Source organism: Gasterosteus aculeatus, chromosome 1 (assembly GCF_964276395.1).
Source record: "Gasterosteus aculeatus chromosome 1, fGasAcu3.hap1.1, whole genome shotgun sequence".
Taxonomy (NCBI): domain Eukaryota; kingdom Metazoa; phylum Chordata; class Actinopteri; order Perciformes; family Gasterosteidae; genus Gasterosteus; species Gasterosteus aculeatus.
The window spans coordinates 28,284,001-28,302,115 of NC_135688.1; the positions used below are offsets into that span (position 1 = coordinate 28,284,001).

The 18,115-nt window shown below is 50.2% G+C and overlaps 2 protein-coding genes across 6 annotated transcripts; one reads left to right on the top strand and one right to left on the bottom strand.

The window, feature by feature from the left end:
- Positions 1 to 2,803: 2,803 nt before the first annotated feature.
- On the bottom strand, positions 2,804 to 6,900 carry LOC120829656 (protein unc-80 homolog). Of its 4 annotated transcripts, XR_013467432.1 has the most exons (6): positions 6,763 to 6,900; positions 6,514 to 6,625; positions 5,482 to 5,671; positions 4,501 to 4,606; positions 3,305 to 3,415; positions 2,804 to 3,186 (listed from the first exon to the last, which is right to left on the bottom strand). XR_013467432.1 is itself a non-coding variant. In XM_078101494.1 (3 exons), the coding sequence occupies exons 2-3, from the start codon at positions 6,112 to 6,114 to the stop codon at positions 5,611 to 5,613; spliced, it is 246 nt and encodes an 81-aa protein (XP_077957620.1). In that variant the 5' UTR covers positions 6,115 to 6,625; positions 6,763 to 6,900; the 3' UTR covers positions 5,482 to 5,610. The 4 variants fall into 4 exon arrangements, 1 of the variants encoding a protein (XP_077957620.1); XR_005713700.2 differs by lacking the exons at positions 6,514 to 6,625; positions 6,763 to 6,900 and having other exon boundaries at positions 3,055 to 3,193; positions 5,482 to 5,621; XR_013467433.1 differs by lacking the exons at positions 5,482 to 5,671; positions 6,514 to 6,625; positions 6,763 to 6,900 and having other exon boundaries at positions 2,804 to 3,193; positions 4,501 to 4,942.
- Positions 6,901 to 6,952: 52 nt separating this feature from the next.
- Positions 6,953 to 17,887, top strand: LOC120829620 (putative ribonuclease ZC3H12C). Of its 2 annotated transcripts, none has more exons than XM_040193906.2 (6): positions 6,953 to 7,134; positions 11,991 to 12,850; positions 13,011 to 13,150; positions 13,243 to 13,477; positions 13,625 to 13,731; positions 13,870 to 17,887. In XM_040193906.2, exons 2-6 carry the CDS (start codon positions 12,060 to 12,062, stop codon positions 15,438 to 15,440), a joined length of 2,844 nt encoding a protein of 947 aa, XP_040049840.2. In that variant the 5' UTR covers positions 6,953 to 7,134; positions 11,991 to 12,059; the 3' UTR covers positions 15,441 to 17,887. The 2 variants fall into 2 exon arrangements, with proteins under 2 accessions (XP_040049840.2, XP_040049848.2); XM_040193914.2 differs by lacking the exon at positions 6,953 to 7,134 and adding an exon at positions 9,252 to 9,555.
- The last annotated feature ends 228 nt before the right edge of the window (positions 17,888 to 18,115 follow it).

Genomic DNA, 18,115 nt, shown 5'->3' on the forward strand with positions numbered 1-18,115 from the left:
GGAGTAACATCCTCAAAATCCCGATTATTTCCTCTTTTGGCCACGTTAAGTACATTGAGCGTGTAGATTGTACAATGACTGTTCTCTTGAAATTAAATATTAAATAATTGCATGGACTGTGTATCCTTGCCTCCGTCTGATAGACAGAGCCATCGATTTATGCAGCAATAGCAATTCTCGACAAAGCAGCAAAAATCGACAGAACACCGGCGCATCGCAGAGAAAACCAATCGGGTGTCTGGATGCTCAATGTTTATACTTCTCATCCAACCACAATCACATTCACTCTGTCCGCATAGCGGCGTTTATCTGGAGAAGCCGGAAGTAACGAGACTGTTTTTAAACAGAAGTAAAAAGTCGTCTGAAAAATAAATACTCCAGTAAAGTATAGATAACCAAAATTTCTACTTAAGTACAGTAACGAGGTATTTGTACTTCGTTACTTTCACCTCTGTCAACGTGTCACTCAGAGGGAACTTTCTGTCAATCTACATCATCTAATCAGATTCACAAGCCAATCGGAACGTCTTGATTTTCTCTCTGGTTTTCTCTCTGACGCCTTGAGATGTCCTATTGATCAATGTGTTTCACTTCACTGCTTCTATGTCGTCAACACTTGTGCGCAGCTTCATTGGACGACATCTGGGAAGAAGGCCCTCCACACACCTGCTGAGGGAACATCTCTGCTGCGGCTGTGGGGGTTCGACGTCTTTTCTCACCAGCATCTATCATGCCAAAGTACCTTTTTTCCGTTCGATTGATACGGTTATTTTAAACCCGGGGTGGCCAGTGGTCGATCGCAAAGGCAGTGCCAGTAGATTGCCGACCATCAATCCTTGCTCACTAACGGACGCATTTAATTTCATTCATAAGAAAGGTAATGAACAAGAATGTATGGAATGGCTCAATGTTTTCTTCATATTATTTTCTTTTATTGAGGGGATTGCTGTGACACGGGTGGCCCGGCTCTTCCTAAATCATTTTTTCATTATTAGGCAACTAACATTCATACGATATCATAATGGGTTAATGCCCCTGAGACGGATTGGTGCATCTTGGAGGATCAATCATGCTGTTCATGCTTTCTTCCTGCATTGGTATACGCACCCTTCACTTTGGGACACTCAGACAGGACTGATGCTGACGCTAAACTTTACAACCAGATCCTAATTACAATAGTCACCTTTCGCACCAAATGGGAAAATTAGTTGAATTTAAACCAAACAGAGAATTGGTGGATGCACTAAAAATGGTAAACAAATCTACGTCCTGTGCCAGACTTGGTCTTATTCAGTTTAAAGTTGTCCACAGTAACCCCTCCCCCCTCAAAAAAGTCCAAATATGTAAGATGGAATAGTCACGTGTCAAATTAAGTATAGCATAATGCCATGGCAAAAAATGCTACAATTCTCTGTCCTGATGCTCCGAGGTAGGAAACTTCTCAATATTATCTGCTGCACTTTGTATTTTCCTCTTCATGTTTGTTATGAAGGTCGTCCCAGCTCCGACGTGGACGTTGAAGCTGACATTTGTTGCCTTTGTTGGTTCACAGAGAAAAGACAGGAGGTTTTGGGTGAGAAGCAGACTTCAAGGTCAAATTGTGCATAGTATAATGCAATGGCAAAGAAGCTAATTAGCAATTAAGGGACTTGATAATCCAAAAGATTGTTGCAACTTCCACCTAAACTCATCTTCTGTTTTTGCATAACAACCTGGGTTCACTTCTCTGAAACAACCAGTGGGGACAAAGCCCCCACTACTACCTCCATGGTAGCGCACTCAAGACTTGGCAGTGGTGGGATTTGAACCCACTAGCACTTGCAGAGGTTTTGGCCACTACAGCACTACACCACTACGCCACCAGTCCTGCTCACAATTGAGGAACTTTATTTCTCCTATTTAACCGTGAGAATGTGAGTTAAACCTCAAAACTCAAAACTAAGCCTCTATTCCACATCTGGGCTTGAACCATCAACCTATAGGTGCAGGCATAGGTTTGAGACAGCAGCTCTTCAGCTGAGCTACCTCGCCACTCACTAAACAACTCTTCGTTTCTCGTATCAAAGACTTCATTTCTTGTATTTGACCTCGAGATTACGAGCTAAACCGCAAAAATCTTTCAAGGAACGCCCCCTTGAAGCGGCTTGAACCAACAACCTCAGACAGCAGGTTGGAGCCTGCAGCCCTTCGGTTGTTCCCTTGTGCTATTCAGCCACATGCTTCATGATCTCTCTCATTTCTCCTATTAGACCTTGGGATTGCTGACTGAAACCTCAAAAGTACTTCAAGCTTGATCCTATGACTGCACGCAAACCCTCCTTCTGGGAGAGCAGGTTTGAACCGTGGACCATCCACACCTCAACCTTCCTGCTATCTCCCTGCACTGTTCCACCGCACACCTGTGCCGCTGGACTTTGTCAAGTCAATGAGACGAACCTCAATACTCTCATAGACTCACAGGCTGGAAGCCACATCCGTTCCGTACCGTTATAATACAATTGCAGGTCAAGTAAAGTCATAATATGGCTAATAAGGTCTTAGTTGATTTCACTACTTCTATGACTGTTGTTTATTTCACAAGTTGTGTACGTTGTAGGAGGATCCTCTGAGTTTCCTCCTCAGCAGAGTGAAGAACAAATGGCAGAAGAAATGAGCAGGTTTGTCCTTCAGGGATTAGCTGACCCAGATGAGGAGCTGATGGGAACCAACACACGGCACCCTGAGGAGAAAGGATCGAAGCCCAAATGTGGCTCAGGAGGTCGCAGGTCTGCTTTAATTCTGCCAGAACTCAATATGATTCATGTTTTCAACCACTTGTTTAATGTTTAATATATAAATTGCAGAACAATGTCTCCTTCTTGAGAAGATTCTTGAAATTGTGTTTATTTCAGAGGTTTATTTGTTTTATCTGTTTTATCAGAGCTGCATGAAGGCGGTGTGAACAAATAGCTCAGTCAGAAGAAGTCAAAAGGCAACAAAGAGGAATGTTATAGGGGGAATGACATGGTGGCGTGGTCACGGTGTTGGGTGGTGGTGTCCACCCGGGTTCGAATCCCACCACAGCGAGGACATCAGTGTGCATCGCCGCGGTACAGTAGAGACGTCCGGGCTTTCCCCACTGTCAAAGTTACATCTCAGAGTAACTGCAGAGCAGAAGAAGAAACCCGTCGTCCTCAGCCCTGGAAACTGCGCCCTCGTGTGGAGAGAAAAGAAGCGAAACAAAGGACATTAGTACATTTTATGGAAAACAATATTATGACTGATCATGTAAATCATGTTAGGGGGTGGCATGGTGGTTAGTCACCTCACATCAGGAAGGTCCTGGGTTGGACTCCGCCCAGTGGCCTGTCTGTGTGGAGTCTGCGTGGGTTCTCTCTGAGTACTCTGGCTTCCTCCCACAGTCCAAAGATGTGCCCTGGGGATCAGGTTGGGATCAATTGGTGATGCTAAATTGTGTGAATGGTTGTATGTCTCTTTGTTAGCCCTGCGATTGGCTGGCGACCACTCTAGGGTGAACCCCGTCTTTTGCCCGAAGTTGGCTGGGATAGACTCCCGCGACCCTGTGTGGATAAGCGGTTTGCTGGTGGATGGATGGATAAATCATGTTAAATAAACCACCTGTTAAACTCGTTTCTTTTATGATATTAATGAATTGCTAGAACTAGATACTATAAGATATTATCTTACTTTAGACTACAGACATAATATACACTACACAAAATGTTGCATCATGCTCTGTATCCCCGTGATTCAGTTTAGATTTTTTAACCCAATAAATACTCATCCCCACACATCATCCCAAGTGATAGATAGAGGACGCCCCCCAGTGTCCAACACGAGGAAATGCATCTCTTTAAGGATGGATAGAAACGGCAACTTCAAATGAGTTAAAACATGTCTGGCCGGGTGAAGTGGGGGCAGGGAGGTTTTCATATGCAAGGTTGGAGAAGTAACAGATGCTGCTTCAAATTAGGGTGTACTGTCACTTTAAGTACCATCAGCAGGAGCATCGCGATAGCACCGAGTCCACGTGTGATTTGGAGTTACAGCGCGGGAGTTGGCGGCTACTGACAACACAGAGAGTTTTATCTTTTAGTATCAAGGCTGCTCGAGATAACTACTTGTTCTGCGGGTTAGTGTAAGAAGTCATTAATTAATAAAGCTGAACCACCGTGTAAGTTAAGATGTATGTTAACTGTTGAAGGGGGGTTAGCACAGTGCACGTGTAAGCTAACGTTACACGTGCACGTGGAGAGTGAGGGTTAAGGGGTTGTGTCTCACCTTCACAGTCCAACAACGTTTCTTTTTTTCGAAACATAAGGCATGAGACAGAACAGAGTGAGAAGAGTCAGTCTGGTGACAGGTGGGACAGACAAACAGCATTGGAACAAAGACGGAGGTTTGGACCTTGAACATCACATTCGGGTGGGATATTTATAATGCAACACACGCACATAGACACACACACAAACACACACACGGAGGTACGTGTGCTTTTACCCAGTGGTTTGTTCTTGGGCTGGATGCCTCTGCGCGTGGTGGAGAGCCTCGCTCCTGATCGGCCTCGGGGTTCATTCTTTGGAATGGACAGCAGGGGGCGACGCAGCTGCAGGATGACACCCACCATTAGAACCTCCTAGAAGTTAGCGTTGCAAATGCGTCAAAATGCTCTCCACACATCTGGCGTATTTGTCCATTTGTTGATAAAGAAAAGACGTTCACAAGTTGATTCAAATTGAAACCCTTATTTCATTTAAGGACTTTTGAAGGTTTTATATGTAGTGACTTGTTTCCTTAAATCTCGCCGCTTTAGGCTCTATGATCATTGTTCATAGACACAAAAATACACCCACGTGACGAGAACAAAAGGCCACCGCATCCCAGCTCAGCTTGTTTTCTGTGCCCACGATAAGATGTTGCCGCTCCTCTACCCGTTCACTCACTACACAACAAGTCACAAGACAGCCAATCACAGTGCTGGCGTGACTGACACGGTGACAACACAACAAGGGATATTAGTTTTCAAATTCCCCCTTCTCCTAAAGTAAGACACTGTTAAATCATGATTGGTCAGATTGCAGGTTTGCAAAATTCGACAAAACTACACAGAAAACAAAAGTGTCCTTATATCATAGTTGCCACCCCAGTTCCCTCTTGCCCCTACAGACCGGTGCTCCCTCTGAGCCAGCGGGGCTCGTTCTGACGTCATGGAAGAGGACGCAGACGGGCAGGAGTTTGTATTTTTGCCAAACTGTGGTGTGAACATTTTATAACATTCTCTTCGTCCCACCTTTTATACTTTTGTATTATTTAAAGCAGTAAAATGTGAAAAGTGATGACGAAGTAGCATAAAGAATAGTAGCTCTACTCTTGTGGAATTCCTTTTTTCAGTCCGGTGTTTACATTCTTAGTTTCTGCAATACGCTGCAACTTCAGCTGCTTTTAATGTATGTAACCTGCAGTACAAACACGGTTTATTACCATTATTATTAATGATTATATTGAGGATTGAGGCCTCTTGAGGATGAGGATGAGGGCGGGGCGGACGGCCTTGGACGACCAGTCGGTGATGGGAAGCATCTCCATGATGTAGCGCCGCAGCCCGCGGCTCTACATGGTCAGGGTGTCGTAGGGGGCCAACTTCAGCAGGGCGTGGGCGATCTCCGCCAGCCTGGGAAACACACAGTGTACCTCAGCAGTGATATGGAGCCACACAATAGAATGAATGACCTAAGGAATGACACATGTAGCCAGAAATCATGTAAAATTGCATGGAAGTAAAGGAATATAAAATCCTGCTGCAACATCAGGCCCAGCTTAGTTCTAAAATCCACACGAATGAGTCACACCCCTCAATCGAGCAACTTCTAGGAAAACAATATACAAACTTGTATCACCAAGTCTGGGTTCCTTGAGCAAACCTCATCACCTCATGTGGGACTTGATGTCCAGCAGCTCCAGTGCCGTGACCCGCGGCTCCCCGGCCACGTTCTGCAGGATTTTGAGTCGCGGCCCGCAATGTTTGTAAAACTCGGTGCAAATGTTCAACAGCGATTCCCCGGGCCGCCGGAACTCTTCCCTGGCGATGCGCTCATCCAGCTCCTCCCTCGGCATGCCCTGGCCTTCCTCCAGCAGGTGCAGCTTGTCCCTGAGGTCAGTGTTGAACCCTAGCCGACTACCAGGGCCAGTCACAAGAATCCTGCTCCCAGAATATTTATCCAGCCTTATTAACGTACATCAACCCTCCAGAGCCCTGAGATCAGCTGACCAGTTGCTTCTGAACATTCCTCGGTCGTTCCTTAAAACGAAAAGGAGATCGAGCCTTTGCAGTAGCGGCCCCCACACTGTGGACTGCTTTGCCGTCTTCTGTGCGGTCTGCGACGAGCCTTTCTACTTTTAAAACACGCCTTAAGACCCACTTGTTTACCTTGGCCTTTGGCTGAGTTAAGTCCCCTGTATTGGATATAGCCAGAGATAAAATGCCACAACGTGAATGTGCTAGTGACAGTTCACCTAAAGAGCGTCAGCGTAGAGGCTTCTGAGCCTTCACAAGCTCCAGAGCGTCCAGAGCGTCCTTGGTCTCCCCCTCTAGAGAGATCAGCAGGTCAAACAGACTGGTGCTGGTCTAGAATCGCAAGTAAAGACAGAAAGCAACGTGTTTATTAAGTATCCAATTGATTGGAATATACTGTGTGTGTGTGTGTGTGTGTGTGTGTGTGTGTGTGTGTGTGTGTGTGTGTGTGTGTGTGTGTGCAGTCTCACTGTGAATTCCAGCTGTGGAGCTGTCAAACAGCTGCAGGACAAAGGGTTTGCGGTGGAGGATGTAGAACTGCCGGCAGCAGACCTCGACGCCTCAGTAAAGGGTCGAAACGAGTCGGTCGACGCACCGACGCAGACGCATGCGCCAGCCTTTAATGTGAACGAGGCCATTGGTGCTTTTATTGTGAAACCCGGTGAGAGCGGAAGCCGCCTCGCTGCGCTGCGTCACTTGACGCGGTCTAGTCGGGTCACGCTGCATATCGCGCCGGATGTTTCTCCGCCCCCCCCCCCTCGCGTCGCCAATATGTGATGGAAACATTTGTCCATTTCTCCACCGAGACGGCCGCGCGGCTCCATCGGCGAGCCCCTCACCGGGTGAGTAGCGCGTCAAGGCCTCCGGCCGACCGGAGCCCGTCAGCGGGAGGGAGCCGCAGGGAGGTCGTGACGGGGAAGGTTTGCGGTGACCGTGCGCGCGTCCGTGCGCGCTCCCCGACGTCCATAATACAACTAAGGCCGGTTCACTGGGGAGTGAGCGACCCCTCGCATCCTTTTATTGTTTGAGAGCCGCAGCACGGCTGCGTCATAGCATCCTAACTTAACGTGAACTGGCTGTTTGGAGAGTTGTCAGTGCTTTGGTGAAATGAATTGGGGTCAGTGGGGTCAGTGGACGGGTGGAGAGGTCACGAGGTCAGGGGGGGGGGGGGGTCTCCTTCTGTTGGGTAAACTTGGGATAAATTGAACATGCAAATACTTTTCAGTATTTGTTTTAAACTGCCATAAGGGTGTTAATATAGAGAAAATTCCCTACAACAATTCCAATTGTTGTGCAACTGTTGCTGCTTTAAGGTCAACTGAGGTATTTTTGGTTTGGTGAGCGGTTTTAAGTCACTTAGGAATGTATTTCTTCCTCATAATCGCTCTTTGCTACTAAACCTGATAGCTTCAAGTTTGTTCAAAACAATAATCCTGCTGCTGCTGCAGTTGTTGGGAGCAACACACACACACACACACACACACACTTGTCTGTCAGGACAGATGGTCAACATAGTGTTCTTCTGTGTGTGGGGGGGTAGTAGTGTGCAGTCAGTCAGCTGCTGTGGCCTCATCTCTCTGGCCGACTCCGACCACATCTTTATTTCATCAGGCAGTTTGCTGCTGAGCGGCTGAGCGGAGGCAACTCAAACTGAAACGCAATGAATTGTTTTCCAGTTATTCAGATCAATTCATCTGCAACGTTCTGTGTTTGCTTTTCTTTGTCTTGTGAGACCGCAAACTGAATGTCGTTGGGTGTTGTACTTTCGGATGGACACTACATGCAATCCTGGGGCTTTAAGATGTAATTATGGAATAATTGGGAAAATTTGATCCTTAATTATTCAAGCAGAGAAGGAGAAAAGTGGCGTGTTTGTGAAGGTTGAACCAAATATTTGGCAGTTTTGCTTGACAAATCACTGAAACGTTGATGAAAACACTGATGTGCTCTACGATCCGCACAAAACTCCATTTACTCACCTTTCACCTTTATGGACTTCCAGGCCTCCTTTTCTATTAAAACAGAAAACACCCTTTGAGATTGTAGAGGCCCATTTGCCCATTTGCACTCCGCGGCGAATTACTAAGTACAGCGTTCTTTCATTTGAATATACATCTCTAGACACGGAGCCGGCGCCTATATTTAGTCTGCTGCAAAGCACCTGCAGGCGGGTAAAAACTTTAAAGTTAAATAAACGCATTTGCATCAACGACGCTGATGTAAATAAACGCTTTGTTAAACCCGGACGTAACTTTGTCGTGATATTTGCACACAGGCTGCGTAATCACGCGCTTCCGAGTCATCTGCCCCGAAGTGTGCCGCAACAATGAAGAGCAGCTCCCCTCCTCTTCCTCACTGGGACATAAAGCATTTTGATGCGTCTCCGGCCCCCCACACTCGTCCCTTTCTCCCCTTTCAGGGCGACTCTCCTCTTTCCCCTTGCACTCTCTTAAAGGCCGCGCCAGTCTGTCAGCCAGACACGGCCTTTTTTCCTTTTCTGTTAGGAGCACCCCCCACCCCACCCACCCAACACAACCACCAACACCACCACCACCACCACCACCACCCAAGGCCCGGACAAAGGGCGGAGCGCGACTGTGGTGCTCTGTAGACAGGTGTTGTCCATTGCTGCCCCGGGCCGTAATAGCATCAGCGCTCACACTGCAGCTGCCCTCCCCGGCCTCCCATTGTGTGGCTCCATTGTTCAGCCGCCCCCCCTCGGTGATTCATCGGCCACACAGGGGAAGCCCTTTCAGGCCGAGGACAGTTGTGTGTGTGTGTGTGTGTGCGCGTCTCTCTGCCGGTGCACGTTGAGTACGCGTGCCTTGGGGAAACCGGGTGTTGCAGGCATTTGCCCCGCAGCCACTCCCCCTGCCTCTCTGCCCCCCCCGCTTCACCCCCTCGTCCCTGCGCCTCATTGTGAGGCCGCTGCTCTCCGATTGGTGGAGGAGCAGCCACTCTAAACGAGGGATTGGCAGACATTGTTGCTCCATCTGTTCTGCCACTCACGCGCCTGCTCCAGCGTAGAGAGAAAAGCCCCCCAATAAACGGAGCGCCGTGGAGGGCAGCGGGAGGACGGAGGCGTTCGTCTGGAGCTGGATGCTGCGCTGTAACCTGCAGAGGACGAGCGGCCGCCTCGGATGTGGCTGCTGTGGGAACTTTAGGGCTCGTGGCTCCTCTGTTGTCACTTGGCGTGTCCGGTTTTCATGGATTTAAATGAGCTGATCAACTTCCTCCATTGTTTGTTGATCTTTTAAGGCCCGGTAAGTGTGTTTGCCCATCGGCATCTTTGCTTTTTAGCTTCCTTGTTTTTGGCAGATAAACTGAGTACCTGCAGTGAGTTGATGTGGAGGCCCCTGGCTATAACCCCCCCTCAGTACAAGACAGGCTGCAGCATTATAATACACTTTAGTATTGACCTCCCTGGATACTTAACTGACCAAAGTTACCGGGTTTTGAAAAGTTCAGACTGTGCGAGCTAAAAGATGTAGTGTGAGTTTGAGCCGGGGGGGAGGGGGGGGGAGTTTAACCACCACATCGGTGGTTCTTCATGGCTGTAGACTTCAAGGCGCAGGATGCACCTGCTTCAGTCTGCAGCTGTGGCTTCAGTTTCAGACAGTGTGATCTGTGTTGATATGAAAGTGTGTGTGTGTGTGTGTGGGGGGGGGGGGGGGGGGGGGTTCTTATGTGGGTCACATGAGGCTTGAGGAAGCAAAATAGAGCGTTGGCTAAAGATGTTGTGTGTGTGTGTGTGTGCGTGTGTGTGTGTGTGAGAGAGAAAGGGAGACACCGTTGCAAGTACCTCTCAGCCGACATCTGTTGCCCTGCTGCCGGCAGGAAAAGCCCCGCGCGCCATCTAGCTGCAACGACTTATTGCGCGCGTCCCCCCCCCCCCCTTCTTTTTTTACAATAACCTTTCCACAGTATCATTCATGCAGCAACACACCCGCCAGACAACCGCCTCCGCCCCACTCTCCTCTCCTCTTCCAATCCGAAAGCCTTCACCCCCCTGTCTCACACACACACACACACACACACACACACACACACACACACTTTTTACACAAAGCTCCCACATACAAAGCGCTGTAAGGACTGTGTTACATATTCATTACTGCCCCCATCAAAGCCAGCAGAGCTGCTGTGTGTGGGGGCGCGCTGATGTTTGAAAGATGCACCCACTCGGCCCGGAGGTCTGCGGATGGCGCGATGAGTCCGTTAACACTTTAGGCTCGTTCCGGGTGTCCCACTATGCCCGTGATGCATAATTCGGCGGAGCTGGGACCACACCCGAAGACTTTTAGAATCTTTGGGCTGATCGGATCCCTGTAACTAGAACAATGTTTGTACAGAACGTTAAAGAAAAAAATAAAATGAGGTTTGGTTATCAAGATGGTTCTTCAGTGTTTTATTCGATGATTTCCTTTAGTTTAGTTGGATCATCTTTCCATGTTTCTTGGCATTTTATTGACGCAGTATGAAATGTTCATGTGTGCATCGTTGATGCCACGGTCCCAGTCCTCATCAGTCCTGCAGGTCTATTGTTGCTACTTAGTGGCGGGGTGGGTTGCCAATGAGGCACACTTAAGCCCCTCCCTCCCCCACACCAGATCTTTTTGGTGTGTGCGTGTGTGTGTGTGTGTGTGTGTGGGGAAGGCCCGCCAACGGAACGCCTCTGTCTTGGCATTTGGAGGGGAGAATGCTTTCAACAGCTGTAGCTTAGCAACAGTAGCTCGCCGGCGTTGCTAGGCAGCCCTTTTTCATAAAAGGCCCACTCACCCTTCCAGCCCCCGCCCCCGGCCCACCATCTTCAAGTCACTTTCCCTTCCGTCATCGGTTTTGTTCTGATCACATTGGTCCGTGTTGATGTTTGAGCGAAGAGGCGCTTTAGGCAACGTCCAACTGCACATCTACATCTCCGTTTTGTCTGTGATGGTCCTGGAGAAGGAAATATCACCACCGCCACACCACAGATTCGCTTTTAAGGGTTTCATGTGCTCATTCCGGAGGACACCAGGTTGGTAACGTATCACTTTCCTGACCTCCGACAAACTTTCCAAAGTGCTGAACCTTTGACACCAAATCAGATCCACCCGACCAGGTCCCGTCTTCTTGGTGCTTGAATGCACTAAGTTGATCGTTGGCCTCTGAGCCCCTCTGTGTTTTAATGAGTGACTCCACCAGCGCCGTGGGGAGAAGCATCGGGACCTTAATTACCAGGTAGAATGTGAGGGGGAGGGGCCCGTCTGCCCCCGTCCCTAACGGCTCGCTGCACTTTTTTGAACAGTTCGCCCTCTGTTCCCCCTCAGATTGATGTGCTGGGGAGTGGCCCTTTAATAACACACTGGGTCAAGAAAGACTGAGGGGGGGGGGGGGGGGAGACGCGGGAATCCATTAATTAGGGTGAGAGGCCCCCGTCGGCTCTTTGTGTCAGCCAGTTTGTGCTTCAGCGGCGTCCCCAGCGGCCCGAGCGGACCAGTGAGGGACGGCGTAAACAACCGCCGTAGCGTTGGGAGGAGAGACGGATTGACTAAATAATCTAAAGATCTTCTCCCCAACATCATAGTTCTAGTGTTATAACTAGTATGAGTTTCATCAGTTGACCTGGTATTGTTCATCTCAAACATTTCCCACTGTAGTTCGAGTGACACAAAGGGCGTCCAAAGTGATGCGGTCTCCTCTCTGTCTCGTCCTTTAGGGCCCCATGATTCAAGCTCTGTGAGACGGCAGCAGTCAGGCCTGTGTGCTGGATGTCTGGGACGGATCCATGGGCCAGAAGGACCATGTGGAGGCGGGAGCGGGCCACATCCTCGACCTGGACCTGGATTTGGAGTATCTTCACGTAGCGGGGTTCAACCGGCAGGCTGGCGGCTCTGACGGGCCCCCCGCTATGGAGGAGCAGGGGGAGCGCTCTGCAGATTCCCCTCCCCCCGCCGCGGCGGAAGAAAACCCCGGGTCCGATGCAGAGCGCCAACCGCCGGCGGCTTCCAGCGCCCCCCTCGCCGCCGACCCCGACCCGGACGGAGGAGAGGGAGGGTTAACTCCCAGTAAGAACGCCCACCAGCCCCTTTGTAGGACCCCATGTGTGGACTTGGGCACTGAGGGTCCTCCTGAGCTCCCGGCTGAGCTCTCGTCGGAGCTCGAGCACGAGGCGTCGCCCGCCTCGCCATGCAAGCGCCCCCCAGAGCCTCCCCACAAACCCTCCTCCTCGGAGCCGGCGCCCGAGGCCGGCGGCAAGGAGTACCGGGCAAAGCTGGAGTTTGCCCTGAAGCTGGGCTACTCGGAGGATACGGTGCTCCTGGTGCTCTCCAAGCTCGGCCCTGACACCCTCATCAATGACATTCTGGGAGAGCTGGTCAAACTGGGCACCAAGTCGGACAGCGAGCAGCCGGCCGGATCGCTGGCCTCCACCTCGTCCACGTCCTCGTCCTCCTCCTCTTGTGGCTACTCTGATCTGCTGGACAGCCAGAGGTCGGACTCGCCCTGTCCGTCAGACTCTCTGAGTGACCAGGACAACCTGCGACCGATCGTGGTGGATGGCAGCAACGTAGCCATGAGGTGAGCGGACGATGGTCACAGTATAAAAAAGACATAAAGACAAAAGACATATGACAAATCATTGTATAGTGTCATTTTAGGCTCACTGAAAATTAATAACCTTCAATTCCCCAAAGCATTTAACTCATTTGCCATCGCCTTCTTCTTCTCCTCCTGGTAGCCATGGCAACAAAGAGGTGTTTTCCTGCCAGGGCATCCAGCTGGCTGTGGATTGGTTCCTAGAGCGAGGTCATCATGACGTCACGGTGTTTGTGCCCGCTTGGAGGAAAGAGCAGTCGCGCCCTGACGCCCCGATAACGGGTCAGTGCGAGGCGCAGGCTTGCGATCAAGAGATAACTCTCGCGTAGCAATTTTCTAAACCTTCCGCTGTATATCCGCCCCTCCCTACGTAGATCAGGAGATCCTGCGTCGCCTGGAGAAAGAAAAGATCCTGGTCTTCACTCCTTCGCGGCGTGTCCAAGGTCGGCGCGTGGTTTGCTATGACGACCGCTTCATCGTCAAGCTCGCCTACGAGTCAGACGGCATCATCGTCTCCAATGACAACTACCGAGACTTGGCTAACGAGAAGCCCGAGTGGAAGAAGTTCATCGATGAGCGGCTGCTCATGTATTCCTTCGTCAATGACAAGTGAGTGGAGGAAGTTTAGGGAAGGGCCGATTCTGTCAATATAATATAGATAAAATTATGAAAATTACAGGTGTAACTCCAAAAATGTGCACGTAAAAAGCCTGGCATCCTTAACCTAAAGGTCATATTACCTACTTGTCCTTTCAGATTCATGCCCCCAGATGACCCTCTAGGTCGTCATGGCCCCAGCGTTGATAACTTCCTGAGGAAAAGGCCGGTCATGCCCGAGCAGAAGAAACAGCCTTGCCCATACGGTGAGAACTATGCACAAATCCCCTAACTGCACACGTGCAGAAGCACTGAAACATCATCTATTGCAGGTTGCACGTTGATTTCTTTTGCATCACGTTTGTCCAAATCATGTAATGAAGCGGAGACCCTTTTGCCTCCAGGAAAGAAGTGCACTTACGGCCACAAGTGTAAGTACTACCACCCAGAAAGAGGTGCTCAGCCTCAGCGAGCTGTGGCCGACGAGCTGCGTGCCAGTGCCAAGACCTGTGTCACCACAAAGACCCAGGGGGACACCGGCCTGGTGAAGAGCCACAGCGTGCCAGCTGGCAGCTTTGAGGCCAAAAAGGGCGCCCAGAAACGGCAGTCGGACCCCAGCATCCGAGCCCTGTCGTACGGTGATGCCGAGGAGAAGCTGGCCAAAGGGAGGGCGGAAAGTCAGAAGAACAACAACAGCAGCGGCGGGGGCGGAGGCATGAGCATGTCCTCGGCCTCAGGAGACCCTCTGATTAGTTTCAGCCTTCCCCCGGACCAGCAGTCCAGAACAGTGACTCCCCATAGTCTACCGGGCCCCAGCCACGACCTTTACCCTCACTGTGAGTCCCCCGACCTGAGCTACTACTCGGTGACGCGTGCCTACTCGGGCCTGAGCCTCTCCTCCAGACGCAGCCCGGACTGCCGCTTCCCCAACGACACGGACATGCGGCTCGGCTCCGTGGGCTCGGCGGGCTCCGAGTGCGGCAGCGAGAGCAGCGCGAGCTGCGGCAGCAGCAGCTGCGACTCGTACGGCGAGAGGCCGTGCGCCGGGTGCCCCCCAGAGACCTCGCTGGACGACGGCCTCCATTTCGCCAATCCCCACAGCCGGCTGTATCCGCACCGCGCGGCGCCCAACCACGAGCTCTGTGGCCTCCATCCCGCCGACTACTCCAGCGCGCAGCACGCGGCCAACGCGGGGGCGCACGGCTACCACCCGAGCGCGCCGCGCGGACCGAACTGCGCTCGCGATCAGCCTCCTCCCAAGCAGCCCCTCTACCCGCTGCCCCCGCACCTCCAGCACCAGCCGCTGGCCGCGCGCTCCAGCTGCCCGGGCGATTACCACTCCCTGCCCCAGTCCAACCCGCACGCCCCCGGGTCTCCCCTGGGCCGCTGCCTGGCGCCGACGCGCCGGGAGAGTGTGTCCGACTCGCACCTCTACGAGCACCTGTCCACGCAGCACCATCGCCACCGCACCAAAGCTTTGCCCGGCTGGGACACGTACTACCGGCAGCCTCCGCTGCCGCCGTCCCGGTACGAGCCGTCCGCCTATCAGAGTCTGCCGGACACGCGGCAGGCGTCCTGGCACGCCCCTCCCTGGGCACAGGACGGCTACGGCCAGCACCACTCCTCCCACCCGGCTCTCCACCCGTCCTCGGCCCATTACTTAAACCACCCGCTGCCCCAAGCCCGCTCGCCTCACCCGCCTCATCCACCCGGCGCTCCTCTCCCGCCGCCGTACGCGTCCCACAGCGCTCACCACGCGGCGCCGTCACACGCCCCGCCCTCTTACATGCCGCAGCACCCAGAATCGCCTGCGCACAGCCGCTACGTGGACATGAGGGAGAAAGTGTACGCCGACCTGTGTAACATCTTCCCCTCGGAGCTGGTGAGGCGCGTGATGGCCCGAAGCCCCCACATCACGGACCCCCAGCAGCTGGCAGCCGCCATACTTTCAGAGAAAGCCCAAACGGGATACTGAAGAAGAAATCAACAGCCGTCATGTAGTCTCGAGAGGAAATAGTGGTTTGCGTCAGTGGAGTTTGGGCCTTTTGTAGCACTTGAAAGCATGATAGATTTGCATGGTTGGATTTTAAATAGCGCCGTGCTTTTGGACCGTTTTGTTCTTTTCTCACGACGTTGATCAGACAGCGCGTACGTATGAAGGATCTACAATGCAGAGGATGATCCAACCCGAGCGCTGGTCACGACGCAGCGACAGCTCTTCCTTTAAGGAGCGTAGGGGGAGCGAGTCCTCCTGTGGCGATTTCCTCAGACCGGCCCAGTTAGTCTGATGTCGTAGCTTAAGATCTGTCTTTCACACGCAGAACTTGTTATGCCTCAAATTCGAAAAGGTGCATTTTTGTGTTACAAGTAAATGATGGTAGAGTTCTTGCATTCATAATGACTGATATGTAGGATCATTCAGGCATTTCCACCTCCTTTATGACTAGGGTCTGACGTAATGTGCACCCACATTGTGACAAGCTACAAAGCAGCATTTGAAAATATTCTCTCTACATGTGTTCGGTGCCAGATGGGTGGGATTTTCTTCTTCATAATTAATGAGAAAAGAGTTGGGTATATTTTTTCTGCTGGTTCATTTGATATGTGGGGAATCCACAGCAGGAGGTCCGTGTATCATACGAATCTGTGTTGTGAGGCTTTCGCCATGTTGGTTAAAGTTGGTGTCTGAAAGACGGTCGTCTTATTTGAGATGACGTCAGTATATTTTGGTCAGAGTTGTAGCTGTAGAGATGGGTCACCCTGTCGTGTGTACCTTAGTTTTAGTAAGGGACATCTCTTTTCTCCCTCTCTCTCTGGCCCTTTTACTTCGGGTCAACTCTGGTATCTGCTGCAGACAGAGAACATCTGGACATCAGTAAATCAAACGTGTTTATTGTAAATATATTTAACAGACTCCCCTGGTGTCCATTTGGCGCAGGCATCTGCGGCAGATCCCAGCGGAATCCTTGTTAGACAGAGAAGAACCTTGTTTGATACAAATTGTATCATTAACTAAGTCGCTGATGTTATATACAGTACATCCATCTAACACACCCGATGTGGGGCTTTATGATTTAAATGCATCGACAACAGTTACGCTCCAATCGAGAGGCTCCGGCTTTTAATTTTGTGGAAATTGCTTGAGACAATTATTTTAAATGTTATGAAACGGAAGGAGTTTTCTGCCTGTGTTCAGGTATCACAACTTCTTTATTTTCCCTTTTGGGTTTGAAGCTGGTTTATTTTCTCCAGGAGCTCAGATTAAATCCTGTGACAAGTTTGCTGGTTAAATGCCCATTTTAAAAACAAGAGAACTAGTCTTGGTTACTCGCGCTGAGGTCGGGGTCAGATCATTTTGGGGCTTTTTGTTGCCTCTTTTGTTACCTCTTTAACTAACCCATTGTTTTTATTGATTCACGAATTGAGCGGACGGACCCCAACCAGGTTTCACATTCGGGTCAGTCCCATAAACCCCGGTGGTCGTTTTGAATGTCTGTCACACTAACAAAAGCTCTACCTGGAGTATTTGCAAAGGTATGAAGTGGTTTTTGCCTTTAGAAGACGAGGTTTTGAAACGACCCAGGTGTAATATGAAGTATAGCAGGATGTTTACATTACATTTCCAGACACAAATGTATTAATAGCTTCAAAAACATAGTTTCAACTCTTCCACACGCAGGAAGCTACCCGAGCACTTATAGGCCCGTGCATTATTAATTACACACAGATGTGTGACCGATCGCATGGTCCTAGAGTAGGTTGCACTTCTCTTAGCATAAACCTGTGAATGTTACGAGTTACTCTTCAGGTAGAGCCCAACCAAAGTGTAACGGCAGTTCAAAGTGGCCGCCGGCGGCTCCTCAGAGCGTGAGCTCCGTGAAGCCCACGGGGTTCCTTTGCTGTCCAACGGGTCACATTGTACAATAAACACGTGGCGTTGATGAGCGAACCTGTGTGTGTAGTGAAGAAGCGCCTGCTCTCCGGCCTCCTGGCACTGTGTGTCAGTGTGGCACCTGAGCGTGGGCCCAAAGTAATGCCTCTTCATGGCATTGTGCTTATGACACATCCAATACTCTGAACTATGTTCAGCCTACTGTTGTGCATGATTTTGTTTCCACGTGTGTGACCTTGTGTACATAGCGTTGTCTTGATGTTTCTGTGACGGCTCTATAAAGCGGACTTGTGTTTCTGCTTGTTAATCTTTTATTTCACACAGCAGTTAGTTGATTTCAGGACAATGTGTGTTTTCTATAAGGCTTGATATTTACTCAAAAGGATGAGGAAGCATCTCGCTCCTCCGGTGTGCTGGAGATATACAATGAAAATCCTATCAAATTATATTTCTATATTGCCAGTAGAATACTTGTGTAACATTCAACTGTAACTGTGATCGTTCATTAAAAATAGTACTGCTACAAAAAAGTGACATCCATTGGCGTTGTTCTAGTTAAAGGCTAGTTCATCTATCGTTTGAACGGTTTACAAATACTGATTTATATTTTATATAGAAAACCACTTAACGTATACTTTTCTTGTAACAGTAATACATTTCTAAATATTGACTGCTAAGTATTTGTTAGGACAGAAATATCACCTAAAAAACGTTTCTTAAATAACATGGGGCACTTTGAAAGTTGCTGTAGGTTTTAC